The 17,766-nt window shown below is 34.2% G+C and overlaps 2 protein-coding genes across 4 annotated transcripts in view; one reads left to right on the top strand and one right to left on the bottom strand.

The window, feature by feature from the left end:
* Positions 1-2,986, top strand: part of LOC119828354 (protein phosphatase PHLPP-like protein) — a 13,784-nt gene extending 10,798 nt beyond the window's left edge. For both annotated transcript variants that reach the window (XM_038350485.1, XM_038350494.1), the window contains one exon: positions 581-2,986. In XM_038350485.1, the coding sequence (XP_038206413.1) occupies positions 581-2,931 (2,351 nt within the window). In that variant the 3' untranslated portion in view covers positions 2,932-2,986. The remainder of the gene's footprint in view (positions 1-580) is intronic.
* A 2-nt stretch (positions 2,987-2,988) lies between these two features.
* Positions 2,989-17,766, bottom strand: part of LOC119828365 (LIM/homeobox protein Lhx3) — a 34,451-nt gene continuing 19,673 nt past the window's right edge. The window contains exons 1-7 of one of the 2 annotated variants that reach the window (XM_038350505.1): positions 13,219-13,349; positions 8,832-9,006; positions 8,051-8,253; positions 7,592-7,775; positions 5,043-5,200; positions 4,763-4,936; positions 2,989-3,913 (exon numbers count right to left, since the gene is read on the bottom strand). In XM_038350505.1, coding sequence (XP_038206433.1) covers positions 3,756-3,913; positions 4,763-4,936; positions 5,043-5,200; positions 7,592-7,775; positions 8,051-8,253; positions 8,832-9,006; positions 13,219-13,261 — 1,095 coding nt within the window. In that variant the 5' untranslated portion in view covers positions 13,262-13,349 and the 3' untranslated portion in view covers positions 2,989-3,755. Of the gene's footprint in view, positions 3,914-4,762; positions 4,937-5,042; positions 5,201-7,591; positions 7,776-8,050; positions 8,254-8,831; positions 9,007-13,218; positions 13,350-17,766 lie in introns of those variants that run through there. The other variant, XM_038350504.1, reaches the window with a different exon arrangement.

Here is a 17,766-nt window from a genome sequence, read left to right as displayed (position 1 = left end):
ACAGATTCGAAATTCAAATGTAATATTTTTTTATAATTAAGTGTAACAGTATTTATGGCCAGACTAAGTATATACCGTATATACGTCAATATCTATTCTAGTATATAAAGATTAATTCAATGTTATTGATTTTTTTATCATACTAGTATATATATCTTATCTATCTATACTATAATTAAAATGGTCGGGGTCAAATTCTGTACATTGAAGATATTAAGATTTTTTTGTCTGGCGTTTTACTGTCGATACTGAAGTATAAAAAGCAAATTAAAAAATTGTTGTCTGTCTGCCTGTCTGTATCTCGAATGAGAATCGAGCAAAACCACTGAACGGATTTTGATGAAACTTGGTATGGTTATAGCACTACTTCCAGGAAGGATCTTATTTACTTTTCATCCCGGAAATCGATACGGTTTCTGAGGGGGAGGGGTGAAAGTCAATGTAAGTATTTATTGACAAACGCGAACAAAGTCGCGGGAACAGCTAGTAAGTTGTAAGAGTGAGCACTGTAAAAAGTACATACGTAATATCATTGCTGGTATTTATATAAATTATGCACCATTTTGTTTTTTTTTTACAGAACTGGAGAGTTTGACAACAGCGGTCCCACCGATAAACTTAGTAGAAATTGATTTATCTCACAACAGATTAACCTCATTACCACAATGGCTCAGTGGTTGTTCGGATTTGACAAAACTGTACGCGAGCAACAATCGTCTCTCCTCACTTCCTGAACATCTATTCTGTAGTGAACTATCGAGTCTTAGCCATTTGCATTTAGCGCATAATAAAATATCAACGATACCTTCGATGCCCAGGTTAAGATCACCTTTAAAAGAGCTACTTTTACATGATAATTGTATACAAGCGCTTCCAGAGAATTTTTTTTCAGTATGTGATCGATTAGCAGTACTAAATCTATCTAATAATAGATTGAGTAGACTGCCACGACTTAGAGGTGTGTCGTCACATTGTCTAGAGAGGTTGTATCTAACTGCAAATTGTTTAAATGACGATGCAATTGATGTTATAATCACATTTAGAGGATTAAAAATATTACATATGGCATACAATTGCCTAACGAGTTTGCCTGAAAGTTTTTTCAACTTCTGGCCAGAAATGGAAGAATTGGTTATTTCTGGTAATTCTCTAACAAAACTCCCGGATAGTTTACCTCAACTTAACAGCATAAGGGTTGTGCGGGCACATTCTAATAGATTACGTTCAGTACCTATGTTTGCCTGCAGCGCTTCCGTAAAAGTTTTAGATTTCGCACACAACGAATTAGATAGTATTGATTTAAGACTGTTGGCACCGAAACAGCTAAAATTCCTGGATATTTCTTGTAATAAGAAACTTCAAGTGGATGCATCACAGTTTAATGCTTATAAATCCCAACGTCCGTTAAGTTTAGTGGATGTTACAGGGCGAAATACCACAGCGTGGTCTCAAAAAAGTGTTTATCATGAAGAACTAAATGGCACAACCCCTTGGGTCACGGGATTCTCAGAATGTCCAAATAAATCTCTTCAGTTATCATGTGCACAAATCAGGCTTCCATCATATTGTAATAAAGAAGGATTATTTGCAGTGATAGATGGTGAAAACGATACAGAAGTAACCAAAATATTACAGACTTGTTTACCTGGTTTACTTTTAGAGGAAAAATCTATTAAAGAAACTGTAAATGAATACATGAAATACGTTGTCCTATCTGCTCATAGGGAATTAAAGGAAAAAGGGCAAAGAAAAGGTGCTTGTCTCATTATGTGTCATCTAACACCAATAAATTCGCCTGACAATGCATTTGGACATACCGCAAGAACTTATAATATGAAATTGGCAAACGTTGGGGACACGAAAGCTGTTTTAAGCCGAAGAACCGGACCTTTATCGTTAGGGTCAGAAAATAATAAAAGACTCGGCTATTCTACGCGTTATCCTAACTCAGTTCCAGACCCAGATGTTATACAAACTGTGATTAAAGAGGACGACGAATTCCTTATACTAGCCAATGGTAAGTTTTGGAGTGCTGTTACAGTCGATGCTGCAATCAATGAAGTAAGGGCTGAACGTAATCCTGTTTTGGCAGCAAAACGACTACAAGATTTAGCCCAAAGTTATGGCACTGAAGATTGCATATCTGTAGTTATCGTTCGATTCGACACTGTGCGCTCGGACGTTGATTTGCTTATGAGAGAATTGCGTCAGACAATCAACACTACAAAACCTGTGTGTCGCTCAGATTGCTGTTGTTCTCGTTTAGAACCGTGCTGCCATTCTATATCTCCACCTAAATCCAATAGTGACCGCTCATCCCCTAGTGGACAGAGTGATAGGCCCCTTAGCGAAGCAATAAGTCAACAACATTATGCGAGCGTAAGATCACACGCCAAAGCTATAGACAGAAAACCTCGGGGTGGTGTTGCTAGAGCTATTCGCGTTCGAGTAGAGGAAGATAAAGAAGAAAATAGGAAGCATGAGGACATTCCCAACTCTGAGGAGCAATTTAAATGTTGGGAATATATGCTCGAACAAAACACGCAAATGTTATTTGATAAGGAATTAGACAATCTATCTAAAGGAATTAAATCTGATACCAGCAGTCTTAAAACCATAAAAGGATTATCAGGGAGTAGTCCTCAACTCCACGTAGCTGGGAAGCAATCAAAACTTCCATTCCTATCGAAACACTTCGGCAGTGCAAGATCTTTTGGCGCTGCTTTGAAACCAGAATTTCGTTTCGGATCTGGTCGAATGCCAAACTGTGGACCTAATGCTGCTTATTTTGGTTCGCTTCAACGGCTTATGCCATATCACTTAGAATATGATTTTGCTGTGATACAAGAGAAATCTGCCCAATCTCAGGATTCTTTAGATTTAGAGGGACGAATGCAGCAATATTGGGGAGTAGCCACCACAGAGCTATAAAAAATGTACATATTTAGTTTTCCCTGTAAATAAAACTTGCCTTAATTTAGCACAATATGGTTTATTATTTACATATACATTAATATAACATAAATGATATATCTCTCGACTAGATTCTTTGCACAAAACGTTAAATCTATGGACTTACAATAGTGAGCTAGTCTTAGATTTTTTTTAATTACATTTTTCTATTTACAATAATTGTGACATGTGATACAATTGTAAACATTTACATTACAATCGAAGTACCATTAAATACTCTAACTTAATATGTATAATAATATCTAGTTTATAATGTCAATGATGCAAATAAGGTATTGGTAGTAATTTGTACCAAATTTTTTATTTATCTTTACTGATCATAAAACGTGACAACAGATTTTTACCCTAAGTAAATTAAAACATTGTGATAAAAACTTTATATTTTTACTTAACTATTTACACAAAACCTTGAATTAACTGTAAAACTATAGTTAGTGTATGATTAACAATTGGCTATCGTACAGAGTACTATTTACATTCATAAAGTACCTATATCTGTTTCGATTTAAGTTCTTTTCCATTTAATATTACAATGTTTGAATTTAAGTTGTTATTTTAATGTGAATATGTAAATGGAATGGTGGTTGGAATGTTCATCAATGTAGGATTAACTCTGAAAAACAAATTGATTAATTGATTAATGGATTTTACTATTCGGAGTTTATAAGTCACAGTTCACGCTTAACAACGAGTTCAAGTGGTTGTAGGGCTATAGTTTGCGGTGGGCAGGGCGTGGGGAGCGGCGGGGGCGCGAGGTGCGCATGCGCCGGCGGTGGCCGCCGCTAGGGGTAGCCTCGCGGCGAGTAATGGTGGGGTTCTCCGAGCCAAGAGTCGGGGGATGGAGGAAAGTCCGGATAGCCCCCGGCCGCTGGTGATGATGAACTGCTCATGTCTGATGCCCCTCCAGCTCCAGCGCCAATGCCACCGCCCATAGCTTGACCTAAGACGATAGATTCTTATGTAGTTTAGGTTTATGGCTCTAGACAATTACTAGCCAATGGTTTATTTTTTATTTTTTATGGTTTGGGATACTTTTAATCGATTTAATTTAGTTTTAATAAAAGGATAAGTAGCACTACATACTAATTAAATAAATATGCAAACCAGAAACAACTTCAATTACATAAAATTGAGCACCTACAATAATAAATTAGACAAATTCTGTGAAAGACTTTCTGACTGAAGTCTGCTAAAACCATAAAAATTATAACCTTCGTTAATGTAATATTGATACAAGGTTTCTTTAATTAATTTGCTGTGTTATAATCATTTATTTCAGTCCAATACCCTAATAAATAAATCTTCTATCTATGTAATTAGCTTTCCGTAGGATTTGCCCCCGTAGTAAAAGGTAATTCCCATAAGAATACAATGTTTCACCGTGGTAAAAGTTAGCCTATGTTACTCAACTATCGCCAGGATAAAATCTTCATTAAATTACTCCGATGCGACATGAGAGAAGAATAAACAAAGAAACAAACACACTTTCAGAATTATAATCATAGTGGGATATAGATATAATTGAATGCTTAGTGTACTATTAAAACACAATCAAGTTACTATGCCATTAGTATATATTATATATCCTTGAATTTAATTAATATAAGATAAAGTACATTAGGTTAATGCACTATATCATAAAAATTTTAATTTTAGGACAAAACTAGGAAACGACTTTGAAAATTCCCTAATACGATAAGTACGTAGTAGTTCATTAATTCATTCTGTAAACAATCGTCCAAATAATAACACATTAAAATAATTACACAAAGTAAACAAGAGTGCATACCGATATTGGTGTAGACGAGGTGGTCAGGGGGGTAATGGTAATGCGCGTGGGGGGGCGAGTGCGCGCGCAGGTACGGCGGAGTTGCCCCGAATCTCGCGCCCCCTCCCACGCCGCCCGCGGGCGAGCCCTCCTCACCCCCCATCGCTGCCGTGCTATAGCTGTCGTTGCTCAGTTCTGTTTTAGAAAATGCGGTTAAAATACGTACATATTACATGAGAATATTATGTTATGGAATTAAGAGATTAAAGATTTACAAGAATAAAGTCTAACAAATACTGACCATGATGACTAAATGAATCCAAGTCAATTTTCAATTCATCTTTATCGAGTAAACGATCGTGTCTGGGAGAACTGCCGCCCGAACCTTTCATAGATCTGAAGTATTGTGACCATCGTGTACGACCAGCATCTTTCTTTAATCTCTTCTCTTTTGCTCTTCTATAAATCGAAATCGAATTATTCGTAAATTTTTAGGCTTAGAGAGTATAATATGGGCAAAGATAAAATGAAATATAACAAATTCTATACTTTACATAGTTAACCAATATGGCGTCATAACTAGTTATAATTAAATTATTAAATCAAATTCTAAAGTTTTTTCCTGGCAAACAAATGGCTTATATAAATGTAATACAAACATTTGTATAATATACAAAACTGCCTTGTGGTATTTTGAAACTCTAGTAGTATATAAGTATTTTGAACCTCTTCAAGTACAAAAATGACATGTTTATATACTCTTATTTGCAGATACTCAACACAGTCTGATTACTTTCAATTACGGAAAATAAAAGCCATGTAAACGAGTAATATAAACAGTAGGTACGACCCTATTCTGGTCGTACGTTTTGCGTGCGTTATTACGTAGCGGGGAGCCGCTCGTCGTGGCGAGCTTTTAACAAAGAGCTCGTTTAATTAAAGTGCCTCCACCCAGTCCATGGGGACGTGCTGCGATATAATCGTACTGGATTATTGGAACAACGCCCTGTATTACCTACTTCATGTCATCGTTAAAGTAATAACTTCGATACACTATTTGTATGACTGGATATTAATTGACGTCTTGTGGCTTCGATCAATTGATGTCTGACTTGTATTATTACATTGTTGTTGGTCAATTGCGTGTTTACATATAAATCTTTAGCAATTTCCTTATTCTTGGCTTATTAGCCACGTTTTATATAGCTAACAACCATTACTTAATATTAAAAATCAATTAACACCATTAAAAGTTTATTGGATTGTATCGATTAGTAAAAATAATTGAATCACAACTTTGTATTTAATCTGGTTTATAGACCTGAGTAGAGTTAGGTAAATGATAAAGTAGTCGCCATTGTGATAACGGGTGCAGTTTTACGAGGCGAGGCCAAAGCGCAGGGCGTGACGGCTGCCGTGACTGAAGGCAGTCGCGCACGAAAAAACATACCGTGCAGAACTGTACACTGTTACTATTGCACGTCTAATTTATTACTATAGTCTATAACAATAAATACATTTTAATTGCCCTTAGATTTACGATATGTTCCACTGAAATGCCTTCTTTTTTATTGCCGATAAAAATAAGATATGCACAAATGAAAGAACATAATATCACGTTATGATTATTTGAATATATTTGTTTATAGCTATTGATTGTTAGCAGTTGACCGATACAAGTATAAAATAGCCAGGGACATTCTTTTATACACCAAGGTCGCTACTGGATATAATAGCTATTTAACATTGAATCTGTGACTCTGTTGTAGTTCACGGTGCATATTATCTACCAAAACATTTAATTCAATTCGTCTTTGTTGTAATGGTCACAGTTGACTTCATTACACAGTGATATCATTTATTGTTTTATCGGACTACATATGTAAGCTTACTTCGACCAACCAGTCATTAATTTTAATCTTTGTTTCGTCTTGTTAAGCCGTTGAGCATTTAAAAACATAAACGCTAAATGAAAAAGTGTAGCTATGCCTAAAAAGAGTTGTTCATGTATATAAATCGATTATTTATAATAGAAATCGATTTGTCACAAAAAATCAATGATGTAACACTAAACATTTACTCGTTAATTGATTTTAAGCTTCTTTGACGTAGTCTTAGTATTTATATACCCATACATTTTACAAGACCATTTTTGCGTCGTGATGTTTAAACATAAATGTTTTTAAAATACGACCATAGGCTTAGATATCACATAAACTCTATCTAGGTTTAAAAGCCTTGTACGATGTCATTATTTAGATCTTGCTTTTGACTCGGTATAGTTTTTTCTTTTTTTTTTATTTTCTATTTCATGATTATTATTCTCCCTTCCATTTTTTTTCAACACACTACGTAGGTTTATGTATTATAAGATATTATTATTTATACAGTGTATATGTGTATGTATATTTATTTTATATATGTATATGTTGTATGTATATTTATTTTATATATGTGTATGTTGTATGTAAATTTTTAGAATTTTATTTGTTATATATGCTTTACTTTTTACCTACCTCCTTTTAAATTAAGTTTCTATCTATATTTAAGTTGGTTGCCTGGTAGAGATCACTTATAAGTGATAAGGCCCCCTTCTGTGCTGTATCTCCTTTTTTTTAGCATAAGTTTTGTTTTTTGTATTTTGTTGGCAGCACAATAAAGTGTTTAAATAAATAAATAAATAAAGCAATATTAATGTAAAATAACAAAACACTAACAAATTTAAACTTAAAATTAAGAAAAAAATCTAAATACGGATTTTAAATTACGAGACACCTATAAACACTAAATTCAAACCATTTAAAAGTTTCAATTATTTTCATTTCCAAGCATGAAGTTGTAGGCACCTACCTATTTTGAAACCAGACTTGCACTACTCTCATATCCAGCCCCGTATCTTGTGCGAGTTGTTCCCTCACGTGTCTGGCCGGTTTGGGACTGCTGCTGTACGCGCTTTTAAGGGTTTCTAACTGCTTTGCTGTTATCGTCGTCCTTGGTCGCTTGCTAGCTGCATCACCGTCTAGGGAACCTTCACCTATTGTACAGTCACCCTATTAATTTAAATCCTCAACTAAAGTAGCATACGAAACTGCACATAACTTAGATGAAAGTACAGGGTCTCATTAAAATTGTTTTGAATAAATGGGTATGCCGTTTGTCGAATGTCTGTTTCATATAAAAGAGACTAGATAAAAGTTAGTTTTCTTATACCTAACCAGAGATTCCATGCTACGATGTACATCGAAACACTATACATACAAGGATGTATACATATCTGAAAAGTTTTAGTGCAATAACATCACAACAAACCTTTAGCCCTGGCGGCTTCGTAGTCCGGCTTGCACACGAGCTTCCCGTCTTCCATCAAATAGAATTCGTCTCCAGTGTTGAGCGTCCTCGCGCAGGCTGCACACGCGAAGCACCGCAGGTGGTACACGTGGGACTGTGCCCGCCGCACCACCTGCGTTGGTGGGATGCCTTGGCCGCAGCCTGCGCATTTTGTGCCAAACCGCCTGGGACAACAGCCGCAATCAAAACAACATTATCAACGTGAAACGCATTAAAAATAGTAAACAATACATTTAGAAAATTTTCCAAGTTATTGTATTAAAATCATCCTCAGCCAGGGACTCTATTAGTATGATGAGAAGATGTCTCAGTCGCAACTCCAGAGTAAAATCATCTATTTCTGTATCAACATTTGATTTAGGTAGATTGGATAAATCGTTTAAACGTGAAAAGGTAGTAAATACCTTAATATTCAACAATATTTTTCGTGTTTTTAAAAAATAATATACTACAATAATTACGCAAATCTTTTGTATGACAGTAAGCATTACAAATACACAAAAACGCATCTTCATCCTATATACCAAGTTTTGAAATGACATTAAAAAAGCATTTTGTAGAAAAATTAATGCATTAATAGAGAATTGAAGTTGCTTTTAATGGTTTTAATAAATAAAAAGATTCCTCTACATAAACAAAAAGTTACTGTACGAATATATTAATAAATTTTAATTTTAAAAACGAAAATTAAAGACTCCGTGTATTATCAACACTAGTAATATTATAATATACAGAGGCTTACTTGAAAAAGTCTTCAGTGCAGTATAGTTGGTTGTTTCTTGCGAAGCATTTCCCGGATAACATCGCTCTGCATTCAACACAGCGGAGACACCCAGCGTGCCATGTCCGGTCTGACACCTTCAGTACATATCGATCTACGATCATCTCGTGGCAGCCGCCGCATTTTGGAATACTGGCTGTTGACAACGTAATTTTAAATATGTTACTTTCGTGCCTTGTCACAGATAAAATATAATACTATTGGTTTATTCTTTGGGGTTACAATAAATATGTAATTAGAATATTCCGCTACTTTATTTTTGGAAGTACATATCTTATTTATCCTTTATACATTGAGGTTTGTATTTAAGAAATTCATATTTAGGTATGGTAAAGATATATATGTAGATTTGATAATAGTTGTTAGTGAATAAAACAAGATTTTCCTAAAATGTTATAATACAGTGTAAAAGGAGAAAGTTGCAACTAATGATAGAATAATTTATTTAAACTCTAGTCAACACACGAATTTCAATTTTCCATTTATTCTGGAATGAGCACTATAGTATACTCTCTGAAGTATCACGCAATATCTGTCGCTCTATCTATAATGTGTATTTAAAATTTAGCATCACTAGACTATGCATGATCATGATGCATGATGATGGTTGATAGCTGAATATTATATCCAGAATTCACACGATTCAATTTTTATTCTTCATTTCGTGTGTAAGTTTTCACTGTTTCTGTTTAACGTGTATATATTATTGTGGGAGTCGAGCACGCTTCGGCAGGAATTGGGCCAGCTCGCACCGGGGAAGTACCACACCCCCACAGAAAACCGGCGTGAAATAATAGCTTGCTATTGTGTTTCGTACGGTGAGTGGGGGAGCCGGAGGCCCATATCCTTTTCCTTACCCTTCCTAGTCCTTTCCTTTATTCCTCTCATCAATCCTGTCCTAATGCCTTCTTTAAAGTCGGCAATCCATTTGTAGAGGCGAAAGGTCTGCAATTGACCTTACGACTCTCCAAATGTTCATGGGCGGTGGTAGCGCTTACCATCAGGCGACAGGATATATATATATATATTTTTTTTTTTTTTTTTTATGTCATAGTCGGCAATGGAGCTGGTGGTATCGCACCTATAACTTTTTTTTGTAATACAATTATTTACCAATAAATGCTGCTCTAATTCATAAAATATTTTCATATGACATACTATGATAGTAGTTCAAATGGACTAACCTAGCTGTATCTCGGTGTATAGCTGTATATTTACTACATTCTCAGCTAAGTTTAGCACTCAAAAGAACATGCAAAAAAGAGGAAAATAGTAACACTTCATTTACTGTGTGTGCATTGAAACAGTAATAAGGTCCTGGCACAGCATTAGGTTGCAAAGTAAGTCCATAACGCTGATTATTCTGCCAGATACCCAAAAGACTAGTTTGCGAACACTTCTTCGTAAAAACGATATTTTTTTTATACGACATCATTTAAATCATGTCAATCTACATTAAAATTGAATGAAATATCATAAGCAAAAACTATTTCATATCTTGAAAGTAATACGGTAAATTATTAATAGACGCCTAAAAACAAAAACAGAAACAAAAATATTGTAATTTAGTGACTTGATACTAGATGAGCATGTAAGACATAATTATCTTTTCTATAAAGTATTTTGAAATCAAAACTAATTACAAAAAATAGTACATATGAGCAGTGGTAGCTCAGAGGTGTGGACCTCGGACTTACAATATACAAGTCGAGCGTGCACGATATAAATAGATTTTTCTATATATCTGCCCAAGTGGATAACATCGCCACTGGTCTAAACCGGGCAACCGGAAACGGCATGTCCAAGAATTAGAAATTCGACGACATGTGATATCTGCTAACTTGCACTTGGCTAACCTGTTGGATTAGGGCCTGAACCCACATAAGCAACCTGAGACTAAGCAGTGGGAACATGTATGGGCTGATGATGAGTAAATATATTAAAGAGAAGGTTTTAAGGGCAACCCAAGGTCAGGGTAGTCGGTGACCTTTTTGTACAAAAGAATTATTTGCTACAGTGGTCCCATGGAAAAAACTATTGTGATTTTAATCATTCCGAAACATAAATTTCACAATATATATACGAGCATAGCTGCGGGCAACGACTAACACACTTTGTCGCATATTTATAATATTACTAAGAAATATGTTCTTTACATGACGTTTATATTTTTTCTTATCAACAATAAATTTAAATTGTTTTTTTGAGCTTCAATAGGTAGGTACTACGCTTTCTTAAATTATTCCTTTCAATATGAATTAACATTAAAATATAATTTTACACATAATTTAATACATACTAACTTTCCGCTCGCGGCTTCGCTCATGTGGACTACAAAATTTCGTGTATTTTGCAGAAGTGGTAGTATAACTTTATTTACTTTAGATGGATATTTCTTGTCAACCATTTTTTTTAGGAAAAATCCAACTAAGACATCTCTATTTCGTTTTTAAAGAGCCATCAAATGCCCCCTCATTTATTTAATTAAGTATTTACGAATTTATTATTTTATCTCCCGCTTTAACATGTATGGAAAAGCGTGGATAAACATGTTTTTAGTACAAAGAAAAATGAAACAAATCAGCAATATTCTGGTTACTGTCTCATTATATGTAAATGTACCTATAGATTAAGGTTGCGTCTATCTTAAACATAAAAATTCACATATTTCATAGTGTTATTACGCAAGTATATAGCTTGTACCTACGGGTAATAATATTTTATTTTCTATATACAATTATTTTCATATTTAAATTGAAAAATAAAAAACAACATGCTCCAAATAGTTGTTCATATTATAAATTTGTGAGTAGTAATTTAGCTTCATAAAATATTCATAAAAATTTAAACATATGACGTACCGATGTAAGTAGGTATATTGTGAATATATCTATTAGTAAATGTAGAACCTAAAACGAAGCGATTTTTTATTTAATTTTGTAAAGGCCGGTATAAAATATATTGATATTTTTTATAATTGTGGAAATCAGTTATTTCTACCTTAGATCAGAACTGATTAGATAATTAAAAACTGAATATTGTTTTGAAAAAAAAAAGCCTTAATATTAGAAATGAAGATAATTTTTTAATAAGTGTCAATAAATCCAGCTGATATATTACAATCTATATAATGCACTACATGAATCCATCCAATCCGGAGACCTATAACCTCTTCCCAGTCCTTTCCTTTAATCCTTTCTTAATCCGTTACCAATTTTAAGTCGGCAATAAATTTGTAGATGTATAAGGTCTGCAATCGACTTTACTATCAGGCGACCCACCAGCTCCATTGCCAACAATTACACAAAAAACAAATTCATTTGAAAGCCTAGTCTATCCAGTCGCATAATAGTCTTTTCAAGTAAGTTAGAAGAGAATATTGTAACCCTATCTGTTATTAATAGTTTTCTATTCTAAGTAGCCAAGTCAGATATCATCTCCTCCGAAACGCCTGGATCGATTCTCATTAAATTTTACGTGCGCATCGGGTAGGTCTGAGAATCGGCCAACATCTATTTTCATACCCCTACATGATAAGAGTAATTCAGGACAGCAGTTACCAGGTGAGTTAGTTTCATGTATAATTAGTTTTTTTATTAGAAGAAAGTATAGGTATACTATATACGTTTTACATATCTTCTTTTTTACTCTATATCGGTGCTTGGCTCAAACGTCACGTGTCACTCACTTGTTTAAATTAACAAGAATGACCACATGAATCTTTGTGTTATTATACATTTTTGTGATATTTTAAATTGTTTTACAGGCAAGCCGTAAGTTTACAACAAATTATTTGTCTAATAATTACCTACATATTAATCCGTTAGACATATCTCTATAAGGCTCATGTCAAGCTAGACGAGCCTTTTGTTAAGTAAGTAAAATAAAAAATAGGTATCCCCAAAGTAGCTAGATTTTAAATAATAAATTTAACAAAGCTGTGCCACGATTTTAATAGTAAGTGCATAATTTCGTCGGTGGATATGTATTTATTTGTAAATTTTGTAGCTACATAAATATATATATGCAGGCACACCCAGTAACCTTTATGAACTCATCTATTGAATTTATCCATTGTCTATGAGCTACTTACGTAAATAGAAAGCTGTTTTGTTTTGTAAACATAGGTTTGATATTATTTTATTTAATATATTAATATCTGAAGGTATAGTTAATTGATAGAATCAGCAGGATCATCATTTTAAACGTGAATTGCTACCGGCTCTACCATTGCAATCAGTTGTTCATATTTCAATACAGTTACGTATCACAACATATCGATTATCGAACTAACAAAACGACGATTAATCTATGATAAAGCACATAAACTTGTTTCAAATTCACTCACAAAAGTGTTCACACAGCACACTCACAACGTGATCTACATACATAAAAACACTTCAGGCAGATGTTCGAGCTGTATCGGCGGTACTCGCATGTCGAGCTCTTCCTCCGTGCCCGGGTACATCATGGGAGCCAGCATGCTCCGCGACCGCCCTCGACTACTGCGTCCGACGCACTGACGCCACCCTTCCTCGCAACCCCAACCCTCTTATCAGCGCCGCGATTCCATTGGCTAAGGCGCCTCTAATGATAACGAGCACCACGCCCAACGGCCAATCCAAACACCCAGAACCACCCACCGATCGATTAAAGAAAATTCGCATTTCCGCGCGAGTAACATTCCAACGTTCAGCACTTGAAGTGCTTTGTAGGCGAATCCAGATCTCTCGTATTTTTCTGATCATACATTTCCAATTAACTCGTTCTGGGCAATACGGTTTCATTGTAAGACACTATGATTTTTCTTATAGAAATGCTGAGACGTTCATATATTCTTATATTGGTTTCCTTTTCTGGGACTGATATATGATAATTGATAAAACTAAATAAAAATTTATTTAGTAAATAATGAAGCATATTTTATTAATTTTATATGCATGACAAACATGTCCATGCTCCGCAGGGTTAAAAAATGTGACTATTCTTTTATAAACTTAACTTTACAAATATTATCGATTGTTGCATTACATTTATTCACACTGTGTTTATTATTCTTAGATGTTCCAAAGCTATATATGGTGAAACAAATAATATTCTGAAGTAAGATTTACAATAAACCATTAACACGTCCACTGGGCAGCGCAAACATCAAAATTGTATGTATTTGCGAAACATACAACATTTCTTACAAAACCTGGTCATAAATATTGAGCATAAATCTCTAAATCAATCCAGTCTAGGCCTTGGTCAAGCGTGACCTGCGTGCTACAATGAATTATACAAGTGAACGCGAGGGCAGCCGCGTGTGCAACTTTATGACCTCATAAATCACATACTTTACCGTCTCTCTACCCTTAGCTTTACGTCATTTGTACCCCAAACACTAAACTGGATAAAGGCAGAATTCTTTTACCTATGGATATGCAGTTTGGGTTACGCATTATGCGTATTAAAATGAATAATTTGGATACAACTTACAATTTTATGATTCAAAGCGAAATTGTCAGGTAACGAAGTAATATAGAAATCGCTATTATCTTATCGTTGAACTACAGTTAAGATAATAGCAATTTTTATGCTAAACTATTTGTTTGATTACTTTCTGAGAATTTAGGGGGTTTGCTTGGATTCACTAAGCTGAGACTGAGACATATTTTTACGTCTTTTATAATTTTTTATATGAAATAGATTATGGATAATGAAAAAATTCTAAAATAAAAACATGTGTTATGTTTACATTCCTCTATCTTTATGGACATGGTAGTAATTCTTGTAAATAATATGTACATGTCGACATGATAAGTAACTAATTCCATCCTCCTCAAGCCAGTATTGAAAATGTCAATGTAGAGTTTTCTTATATGTATTATTTTGACAGATGAAACCAATAAAACAATTGAGAGTTGAATAATTCTAAATCGTTTAAAAGATTTTATTGAGCGATTTGGATCATACTTGTTATGCGGTATATATGGGCGTGTTGCCAGGTAATGAATAAAAATAATTGAAATATAATTACTATCCTTTGAATTTTCATTTAAAATAATGAGTACCTAAGCACGAAATTATTTAAAATGATAAGGATTAGAACGTTACCTTTAAGGGGTTTACGTAGTATAAAATGTATGATGTGCTTCTGGATTTCCAATTTATAGTTGAAAGTATAATACGGCAAGTTTGATTGACGATTGCAAAAAAATACTATTAGATACCTCTAAGCATTTCTTTTAATGATTTTTTGCCAAATTATTCTTCATACAACATAGTAATTTAATAGTGATTTGTTTTTGTAGAATTATCTATTGATTTTGAGTTAATGCCGTATTCATAATTTTCAGGGATGACCCATACAGTATGTATTTGTGTGTGTGTGTGTCCGTTAACCGGCACAGCCTATACAAGATACACTATTCCGCCGTACATCATTTTATTTATAGCTCCCACACACCAATACAAACCAAAGTCGTTTAAATAATATTCAAAATTATACATTAAAAGCTTAACAAATTATATAGGTTCTAAAACCTTCCATGACAACCACATTAATATTTCAAAATTTCTCGTTTATAAAGCACTTCAATGCTATAAAACTAAAAAACACATTATTCATTGGTGTAGGCAAACAAACTGAAATTCTTGTGTTTGATTTTACGCGAGTATTATACATTTAGAAATTAAAAACTTTTTAACGGATTTTAAACGCGATTTATTCATTATATTATTAACCTCTGTCTCCCCGTGACCACGCTCGCTGTAAAGTGTTCGAAACATCGGGTTAATAATATAATGAATAAATCGCGTTTAAAATCCGTTAAAAAGTTTTTAATTTCTAAACTGAAATTCGTTGCATTTAGTGGTTTATGAGTGTATCGCTAAATGAAAGACTGACTCACGTCTCGAAGAACTTTGTTTTACAAATTTTAATAAGGGGCTATCCATGAATTACGTCACACGTTTTTAAGGTTTTTTGACCTCTCCCACCTTCTTGTCACAGATTGTTACATTTTGGTACCTACCTACCTTTAATGTGTAACGAAAGTTGTGGATGAGCCGTAAGTATGCGAGTAGGGAAAATTATTATAAATTAATAAAAAAATATATATATTTTACAAGATACAATGAATTATATAAATGTATCTATTTAAAACAAAATAATATATTTACTAATATATGAAACATGTTTATTTGAACGTGATAATCTTAGGAACTCTTGGGGCGTTTTCTACAATTTCCCCGTTGGATATGTACTTGATTCCTTAGTGCTATATAACTATGCACACGGGCGAAGCCAGGCCTAGTAAAAAGTACTATTCAGATATGGGAGTCGAGCACGCTTCGGTACAAATTGGGCCAGCTCGCGCTGGGGAAGGAAACGCACCTCCACAAAAGATTGGCGTGAATAATAGCATTTTAATGTATTTGGTTCGATGAGTGAGGGAACCGTAGGCTCGTATCTTTTTCCTCACTCTTTCCCGTCCATTCTTTTAATTCCGTTTTCAATCCCTTCCTAATCCTTTACTCCTTTAAAGCGGGCAACCGATTTGCAGAGGCTCTACCTCTGCAAGTATTCATGGGCGGCGGTGATCGCTTACCATTAGGCGAACCACACGGGCCTTTGATTGTCTAAATGTTATCTTAGGACCTGGATGGTGTACAGCTGTCCGGCGCAGTCCACTGTATTTCTAGGGATAACACTGGATGCAAAAATGAATAGGGTAGACGTATAGCTACTGCGGCGAGGCTCAGCTCTGCTACCTTTGCTATTAGGAGGATTAGGTATGTTACAGATTCGGATACAGCCAAAATTGTTTACCATAATTACTTCCATTGTATAATTATATGGTATTTAATTATGGGTGGTGCAGCGTATATTAATACTATATTATTTCTTTTGCAAAAAAAGAGCAGTGCGTGCTATTTATAATAAGTAGTCTAGGGAGTCAGTGCGGGTATTTTTTTATTTGCGTTACAATACATAGTTAGTATATTTTTTAATTTATACACAAGAATATATATTTATGTATAAGAATCGTTAGGATTTTTTTTATTTATGTACAAGAATATATATTTATGTATAAGAATCATATGTAGGTGATACACATGATTATAAATAGTCGTGGTAAAGTTGTATTAGTATGCTAACTTAACTTTTCCCCTTTATAAAGTTTGAAACTATTTTAACGGTCTTTATGGGTCAAAGTACTTATTTGTTTTTACAATAGATATCCCTGTTATGTTACTAAATTGTGCTAAACACTTAAATCTCATATCTTTAAAAAGAGTAACTATCGAATTTTTTGATACCAGCGATTCTTTTCGGTATTTTTTTCGGTACATACCAAATCAGTGGTAGTTTTAAAAATGACTGTTCATAGCAAAATATTTGTAAAAGTTTATATGGATCAAAACAACTTTAATTTGAATAAACAAGTAAAATTTATAAATAATAAATTACATATTATTTTATCCATTAATGGATGCCTATATACAATGTTACACAACCACATGAAATCCTCATTAATCTAATATATTCTATACAGTTTTATCCAAACATCGATTTCAAATTTACGAGCGCATCGTGTAGTCACATTTTACATCATAATTGTAAGGGGTTGGTCGCGTGCGCCGTCCCTAGAGTCGCGGCGCGTGCGCCCAAGTCCCGGTAATTGAGGGTTGTCCAACCTTGCATTGCTGGAGCTTCTTACCATTGATAATCTTCAAAACGGATGCGACAGCCTTGCATTCAACTGGAATCTGTTAAACCCTATCCCTTGGGTTAATATTTTTGATACGAAAGGCTGCCATGCATAAGGATAGCTCAAATGGCTTCCTATTCGTCTTCGCCGAAATACTCATATCCTTCACCTTCTGTACTGTGTTTTGTTTGATGCGA

The sequence above is a fragment of the Zerene cesonia genome, chromosome 1, assembly GCF_012273895.1.
Source record: "Zerene cesonia ecotype Mississippi chromosome 1, Zerene_cesonia_1.1, whole genome shotgun sequence".
Lineage (NCBI taxonomy): Eukaryota > Metazoa > Arthropoda > Insecta > Lepidoptera > Pieridae > Zerene > Zerene cesonia.
The sequence above is the reverse complement of the archived record's forward strand: the minus strand, read 5'-3'. Positions and strand labels throughout refer to the sequence as shown.